The following is an 8,933-nucleotide window of genomic DNA, read 5'->3' as shown; positions in this document are numbered from 1 at the left end:
ATGACGACACACCCCAAACACGGTCACCATGGCAACCAACACCTCAGACTCCACCGTGACCGTCCGGTACCATATCCAAGATCACTACTGCGCCCGGCACCATCACATCCAACTGCATGTGGTCAGTTTAATGGGGAAAGGGCTTCAGTCATATGACACGAAGCGTTTTGGGAACGTTTGTGACACACAACGACTCAGCAACTCAACAGTCATTAAACTAGCAATCTTTGTAAATTAATAACTAGCAATATTTGTTTTAAGCAAGTGCCGGGAAGTCATTAAAAAACTTAAAAGTGTGCGTAACCCTTGGCAAGAGTCCATCGACCAAACATCAACAAAATGGGTGAATCTTCGAATGCAGACACCCCTCCGATCATGGGCCTCTGTACTCCGCCGGCAGAGTTTGATGGGGCCGCTGTTAATTGATGTAAGATATAGTTTACAGTGGAGGGTTGGTGAGTCACCAGCCTTTATCACTTCCTGACAATGCTGCGTGACAGCGGAGCCCACGCAGGGTGGTGCGGTTGAGCCATTTACTCAAGGCTGTGTCACACACCAACATAAAACACCAGCTCACACTTTATGAATGAGGGCTCCGCTCTGTCTGTTTACATACAGCTTCACGCTGTTACTTTGAAAATCACTGTTTGGGTTGGGCCCCCACGTGCAATCAAAGCCACGCAATAGAAAGAGAGTCTTTGCCCAAGGGAGGGGGTGGATTCCAGAAGGACAGCCCTCTACTGGTTGTCTCTTATGATGTGTTTTAAAGTGAAATACTCATTAGGGGTTATGTTATGATTTATAAAAGGATAGGGACACTACTAGTGACATGGGTTATGGTTTGAATTCCTTAACAGCAGGACACACTCAGGTCAGTTGAGCTTTGTGTCTTTCACAAATTGCCAAAAATTTATATTTTTTATATACTATCATACTATATGCTATATAAGAGTTATGTTTACCCAAAAATCGATTTTAAACTTGAGGCATCAGGCTCATATCATTTCTCACAAATGGACAGCTTAGGAAATAACAACCTACACACAGATTGGGTGGAAAGTTCAACTTTTGACTGAAGCCATGGACACACCCAAATATAGAAATATACCCCAAGATTGCAAAAGTGTGAAGTTTGTAAGCAACTTCCCCGTCATTGCCCAGACAGCCCGAGTGGATCAGTCGTCCTAAAATATATTTATATAAATTAAAAAAAGAGTGCTGTGCGATTAAAGAAAGCCACAAGCTGTTTACAGTACACAGCCCTACCAATCAGCCCTAATCATTACCAGGCAGCGCACATGTGTGCGTGGGATTCAAGGAGGGGAAAAAAAGAGAAGAGTTCCTGTTGCTCAAGAAGGAGAAATCATCAGTTAGCCTTCTAGCGCCTCCTCAAAGAGAGGATAAAAACCAAAACAAAGTAAGACAAAGGAAAAATACAGAAAAATACAACGAACAGAACAGGGAAAAAAAACAGCAGAGCTACCCTGAAACCTTTGTTCTAAAATGAGCTAATGAAGTCATACTGCCCCCCCCCCCCCCACACTCCTTCCCTTTCCCCTCAAAACCTCCTCCTCCTCCATTTTTTTTTTCCTAGAGGACATGGAGTCCATTTCCTTCTTCTAATACAGCCTGCACAAACCGCCAGGGCTCACCGCTAGGCTAAGAGCTAGCGGTAATCCAACACTCGGTCTAAACGCGTCACGTCCCCCTCGCTGCCTCCCATATGTTGTCCTTGGCTCTCGCTGAGTTTAATGAAATCTCGGCCGGCGCACATAAAACCCAGCTGACCTCACCGCAGTCAAGGACACGAAACTCTCCTCAAGTGGAAAAAAAGAAAAGAAAGAAAGAACCAGAACCTTCAATCCTGCCTCAACTCCCTGTCTGGGAGATTCTGTCGGACGCTGTGTGTCCACAGAGAACCACGACTGTTATCTCCTTGTTATGTAACTAGAAAACTATGGTGTGTTGTGTGTGTGATAATACCAATGACGGCTTCTCAGACTCTGTGTCTCCATATCATAACCACATGCGGCTCGGACGTGCGTTGTTCTTTCGAAACTTCTGATGCCGTTCTTCGACTGTTCTCCGCCTCATGTTCCACAAGAGACGACGACGTCAATGTAATGCGGCTCATCAAACTCTTATTTGTTTCCTGGATGTTCAGGAGCTGGCGCTACGTAACCAGCTGCCACCAGCATGGAGCAGGACCCCGCCGGCATCCCCAACTCCGTGTCCTCGCCCATGGCCCAGGACGCCCGCACCATGACCGCCAACAGCTCCGACCCCTTCCTCAACAGGTCCGTCCCACACACACACACACACACACACACACGCACGTGCACACACGTGTGCACACACACACACACACACACACACACACAGACGTGCACACACACACTCATACTCACACACACACACACACACTCATACTCACACACACACACACACACTCATACTCACACACACACACACACACACACACACGTGCACATATGTATACACACACGCACACAATCATACATAAACAAACACACACACACACATTCACACAAGTGCAAACAGATATACACAAGTGCGCACAGATATACACACGTGCACACAGATATAAACAAACACACACATGCACACTCCCACACACACACACACACACACACACACACACACACACACACACACACACACACACACACACACACACACAAACACGTAAACAGATACACATACACACATTCATACATACATATATGCTTACATACATATCTACATATCTACATAGATGTATAGATGAGTCCACACACACAACATGCACACGCACACACACTCATACAAACACACGTTCATTTCACCCTGTCAATTCATTTTAAGTCTGAGTGACCATATCAGTGGCAGAGATCAGAAGAAGTTCAGCCGAAGGGTGTGGGGGTTGAAAGGAGGGGAGGTTTGGAGGCGATCGACACAGTTGTTGTTCCGGGCTTGGCTTGTCATGCCTTGGCTCTTTTTTCCGTTGAAGGGAGAGAGGGGAGGGGAGGGAGAGGGAGGGAGGGAGGGAGTCTCAGTGTGTGGTTCTTGAGGTTTCACAAGCCGTAACAAACAGCCGCCTTCCCAGGGCTTAACCCTGTTCACATGGTAATGAGTAATCAGAGGTTCAGGGAGAGGTGCTGGATCTCTGTGTGAGCACTGGTGACCTCTTGTGGTTGACGGTGGTAGTGGCAGAGGCTACAGTTAGCAGCAGAGCTAAACTACAATATCAGAGTGTGGAGGGCATAACAGGCCAAAAGATAGCTACATCCAGCCATGACTGACAGCTATTTATATCAAATAGTATGCTACTTTATATACTCTATATAATATTATACATATTACTTATGTATTCCATGTTCTATATATTTACAATTTCTATGAACGTACTCTACTTTCTGCAGTGATATCGGCATTTCCCAGCTGGGATTAATAAAGTACTTGAAATAATCGACCTCATGTTAAAGGAATAAAACGTTGTGAGTTTGTGTCTTGATGACAAGCGACAAGATCCACGGAGAAGCGCTAACACACAACAACGTGCACACAGAACACAGCGCCGGCGAGAAGTGTTCATTCAGGTCACGTGGTCACGAGTGTCGCGCCGCACAGAGACTATTATGGGATGTAAGTTTCCCTGGCGGTCCCAGGGCCTCGGAGCCGTGTGGACATGGCGGTTTTGAATAGAAAGCGGGCCATGTGAACATGTGGTCCAGTCTGTGGACCAGGGGCCCTAATCTCTCATGTCCCCCTCCTCCTCCCGGTCCCCGGCCCCCACAGCCCCCCCCCCCCGCCCCGACCACGCCTCTGCTCTCACAATAGACTTATTCATCTGCTGCTGCGACCATGGCCGCGTACATATTTCTCTCTGCTAATTAGTATAGGCTTGTCAAATCTCTCTCTCTTGCTCTCTTGCTCTCTCTTACTCTCTCTCCCTCGCTCTCTATATGTCTCTCTTGTTCTCAGTATCTCGCTCTCGCCCTCTCTCTCTCTTTTTCTTTTCTCAAACACCCTCTCTTGCACTCTCTCTTTCTCTGTGTCTTTCTTTCCCTATCTTTCTTTCTTTCTTTCTTTCTTTCTTTCTTTCTTTCTTTCTTTTCTTTCTTTCTTTCTTTCTTTCTTTCTTTCTTTCTTTCTTTCCTCCCTATCTCTGACTCTCCAGTTAATTTCCTTCTCTTATAATGTACAGAAAGGTTGCATGGAGTTGGGGCTGCTATTCTAGCTTATTCAACACACACTCTGTCATTGGGTTCACAAGTTCATCGAGTTAATTCTCGCGTTTCAGCGAAAAGCTCCTCTGCGCATTGCAGGTGCGGCTCTATGCCCTCACCCACCGGTGCGGACCGCAGGGGTTGTCTTGTCGGTCAGGGTAGTCTAGTGCCAAGGGTGTTTACCTCCCTGCCCCAAGTTCTGGGTTTGATCCCCGTAGTCCTCAGCCAAACCTGTTGGCATCCTTCAGCAAGCAACTCAAGGCCGCTCTTCCCTTATGTAAAGCGCTGTGAACAGCCTTGTGTTTGTTTGTATAAATAAACGTGCCTTACCTTGTCTGGCCTTGATGACATCAATAGGAATTCAATGGGATAAAAAGAAAGTGTGCTGCAAATCAGTGTTTTCCAAGTACCACTTCATCCAGCCCAAACCACCAAATGTTTTTGAACCACAAAGTGAATAATTTTGTCCTCATTATCATCAATATTGTAGAATGTCAAATGGAATAGGCTGAGGCGTACACACTTATCTTTGGAAAGGATAACAAACGAAAGCTACATCCACAAGCTGCACGCAGACCTCACACAGGGCTCCACAGTAAACGGTGTGCGCCATGTTTCTCTCACAGCGGACCTACCACTCCAGGGACGAGAGCACGGACAGCGGCCTGAGCATGAGCAGTTACAGCGTCCCCCGCACGCCAGACGACTTCCTCAACAGCGTGGATGAGATGGACACAGGTGAGGCTCCCCCCCCCCCCCCCCCCCCCCGCAGGGAACCGAAGATTTCCCTTAATGTTGTTTTTTTTATGTTGCCGATACAAGTACATAGCGATAGAGGAGACATGGATAAAACAAAAAGAAATGTACACAAACAAATATCAATTGGGTGGAAAATGACCCAGGATCGTCGTTTTCAAATGTACAGCGTGTATTATAATCAACACAATCATCTTGAATTTATTAATAATGCAAATGTAATGCATCTCCCCGGATTAGGAGCAAAGTTAAAAACATCAACAAAGGTTCAAACTAATCAGAGCTCCGAACTGACAATCACGTCGCATCTAATCCCGTGTGCTTGTGTTTGTGTTATAGGTGACTCTCTCCGGCTTCCATGGCAACGCAGCCCAGCAGCCGCTTCCCGGACTACCTGGACGCCATCCCGGGCACGGGACGTGACCTGGGCACGCTGGAGAGCGAGAGCATGGCGGTGGAGGGGGAGGAGCTGATGCCCAGCCCTGCAGGAGGCGCTGAGCTCGGACATCCTCAACGACATGGAGTCTGTGCTCGCCGCCACCAAGATCGACAAGGAGAGCTTCCTCACCTGGTTATAGGAGCTGATGAGGAGGTGGCAGGACGCGCCGTGCCCCGATCAATACCAAAGGGGGTCTCCTCCTTGCTTACTCACTCCCCCCCCCCCCCCCCCCCCTCCCCCCCGCCTGAAAATAAACTTCACGCTTTCAGAACTGCCGCTTGCTGCGCAGCACGGAGGACGCATGGAAGACATTTCTCTCCGAGCTTTAGGACTTGTGATAACTCCAGACCAACCTCCTACGAGGCAGCGACGCTCCTGTTTTTTTTTTCTTTGTTTTCATGTGCCTCAAGTCCTCTTTTTCTTCTTCCCCTCCTCCAATTAGTTATCTCCTTTTTTTCGTTTTTTTGTCTGCGTTTTCAAGGCTGGCCCGTGAACAGACACATATACTCCAGGGTCCCCGCTCGTTCCGTCTCTCGATCGCTCTCTTCTACACCGCATGTAGCCCAGCCAAGGGGCTCAAACCTAGGGCACGGATGCTAGCTTCTCCTGGGTGCCCCTGGTTCCTCGGGCTGCATTTAGCTCTGAATTGCGACACAAAAATCGGCCACCGCTCTAGCTTTGTGCGCTAATGGACTACAATTGGCCTTTTTTTTTCTTTGTCGTTTTATTGTGTTTTACTTTTACTCTTTAACCGTTTGGTGAGCCTGAGAAACCAAAAATGGTGGAGTGCGAGGGACTGTTGGTGATTAGGGAGGGCGGGTGGTGCGAGTTGACCTGTTTGCCAGGTAAGAGTGGGGGCCCCACGACACCACTGCTTGGCTGTGCCAGCAAGTCGATGAAAAACCTTCTTGTGTTTTTGTCAAATCAAGTGCCTTCAGTTGTTATTTCTTTGTGTTTTTTTGTTTTTGCGAGAAAGGCGAGCAAAGCAAACAATTGCCAAGTTTCTGTATTGCAGCAATAAGAAATATCTGAGAAGCTGTATCGTAAACACATTCTATATAAACTCATGTTTGGTAATCAAATGTATTTCCTTTTACTTTTTGTTAAAACTAAATAATACACATAATACTGGGATTTCGGGAGTTATTTTTTTCTATTAAACCCTAGATTTTATGGCTTTTTTGTATCAGTCTTATCCAAGTCTAATTCATGATTTTTTTTCTCGGTTTTATTTTCGTTTTTCTCCATAATTGTTTATTTTAGCCTTTACAGTTGTATTTTACTCCTAGATCATATGACCGCATGCTTTGTTTTCTTAGATGAATTAACGCTTTTCAAACAGGGTCAATATGTGTCGCTTCAGCCGACGAACAGATAACATGGAGATTGAGTCTTCAGCTGATAAATCAGTTCAGTTTTTAACCCATTAGCCTTGCTTACTATTCACACAACCTCTCTGATTTTATAAGTGTGTGTGTGTACTGATGTTATCGTATAATGTCTAATGAACACATCTTTTTTTTTCCATTGATAATGTTGGGATTAACCAAAAAAAAAAGTTTAAAATATCTGTCTAAAAATAAGTCATTGCTCAAGGTGAGATGCTACAATGAGTGTATCAGACCAAGTAACACCGCCATGTTAGAAACTGGTACTCTGTCAGTGGCCATGGTAAGTTGGAGGGTGGGGCTTGGACGTGTTTAATATGGTCTCGTCACGGAGAAAAACGATAAAGAGGGTGGGCAAGGGGGGAGGGGGTTGACAATTGTGAGCAGCTACACAGGTTGTATAAACTCTCACAGAACAACGAAACAAATCAAGAAAAAAACAACTATCGGTTATAATTTCAGTCAGGAATTGAGACGGTTTCCAAAGATGTGTTTGTAATTTTATTTTGTCTTTTCTGCTTCCTACTCGGTGAATCCAGAAACAGTATGATTTGTAATCAAACTCCATATGGAAAAAGAACAAAAAGAAAGATGTATAAGCTAATGTGAAACGATGTAGTGTTGGCGCGGACGGGTAGGTGGAGTAGGGGGACAGAGACCAGATGATTAGAAGAGAGGTGATTTGTATTTGCGTGACAAACCCTTGCATAGAAGGTCCCAGAGCAAATAAAACAAGAAGCCCAGTTTCCTTCCTTCCTCCCCGCTACCCCCCCCCCCCCCTATAATCTCTCGGGGGCAGAGAGCCGCTGGTAGACAGATCGGATGGCACAGAAACCGAACAACAGAACTCATCTTCCTCACCGTCAGATTATGTTGATTCTGAAATGTTTACATGATGACTACACGCCTTTTTCGTATTACTGCAGTAATCAAACAAAACGACATGATTTGAACCTTCGTTCCTTGTGCGTTTAAGAGGCACTACAAGAACGCAACTTCAATAATAATGCCAGGGTTGAGGTTGAAGTGGTAGTTTGAATCTGACGGAACTGTAAAGAACTACGAAGAGAACAAATGAATGATCGCTATACTGTTAGCTTAGATTGATGTTGTGGCTCGGTGTATTGACAATGGCTAGTGGAGGGTTAAAACAGTGTTTGAGAGAAAATGCAACTAAAATGACTTTTTAAAAGGCTGGTACACTACAGTGCTTGTACTGCACGGCTACAGTAATTTGACTAAACAATGAATTTTGTCACAAAAACATGATTTCTTTTTTGCTTAGTTAGTGTAGGGGTTGGGCATAGTAGTAGTGTCAGACTCATTGTAGCTGTAGAACTAATCACACAAGAGAATGATTTTTGTATTTAGAGTTGTCTGAATGCCCATCAAAGGCAATTTGTGTTATCCAATAACAATCTCTTCATTTTTGATAGATAAATGTGCCTGTGTCCTAGAAACATGCATTCTGTTACACTATATTACATTATGAAACTTTGAAATTGGCCTTGAAATAAAATATATATACTTTGTGGTAAAATGTTCCCTTTGTGGTCATTATGCTTAAATGCTCACTTTCACCCATCGTGGGATGGGTGAATGTGAGGATCACACACCAATCAGATTCCTGTTAAATCACTCAAGCTAATAAGACAAGTGCGGAAAGCAGCGTGGGGTATAGAAAAATGATGGATAGAATATATTTTAGGAATAAATGAGGTATAGAGAAGTAGAGAGAATATATTTTTGGACAAAAGGAGGTATAGAAAAATGATGGAGAGAATATATTTTAGGAAAAAAAGGAGTTATAGATAATCCTAATTTTTATTCTACACCTTTTTTTTTTCTCTTTTTTTCAAGCATTCTTATTGGCCTGATAAGAAAAAAAAAAAAAAAAATGGTGGAGAATATATTTTAGCTAAAAAGGAGGTATAGAAAAATTATGGAGAGAAAATATTTTTGGAAGTAATGAATTATAAAAAAATTATGGAGAGAACAAATTTCGGGGAAAATTTAGCAAAACAGGTATATATAATTTTTCTCGAAATTGTATTCTCTATCATTTTTCTAAACCTCCTTTTCATCAAAATTGTATTCCCTCCATCATTTGTCGATAACATT

The 8,933-nt window shown here is 44.3% G+C and overlaps 1 protein-coding gene across 1 annotated transcript in view; it reads left to right on the top strand.

Moving 5' to 3' along the window:
- LOC132474894 (transcriptional coactivator YAP1-like) overlaps nucleotides 1-8,352 on the top strand; it is an 18,395-nt gene extending 10,043 nt beyond the window's left edge. The window contains 5 exon segments of the mRNA XM_060075796.1: nucleotides 2,072-2,189; nucleotides 2,192-2,301; nucleotides 4,856-4,967; nucleotides 5,330-5,466; nucleotides 5,468-8,352. Of these exon segments, the coding sequence (XP_059931779.1) occupies nucleotides 2,072-2,189; nucleotides 2,192-2,301; nucleotides 4,856-4,967; nucleotides 5,330-5,466; nucleotides 5,468-5,563 (573 nt within the window). The 3' untranslated portion in view covers nucleotides 5,564-8,352.
- The last annotated feature ends 581 nt before the right edge of the window (nucleotides 8,353-8,933 follow it).

Source organism: Gadus macrocephalus, chromosome 16 (genome assembly GCF_031168955.1).
Source record: "Gadus macrocephalus chromosome 16, ASM3116895v1".
NCBI lineage: Eukaryota > Metazoa > Chordata > Actinopteri > Gadiformes > Gadidae > Gadus > Gadus macrocephalus.
The sequence above is the reverse complement of the archived record's forward strand: the minus strand, read 5'-3'. Positions and strand labels throughout refer to the sequence as shown.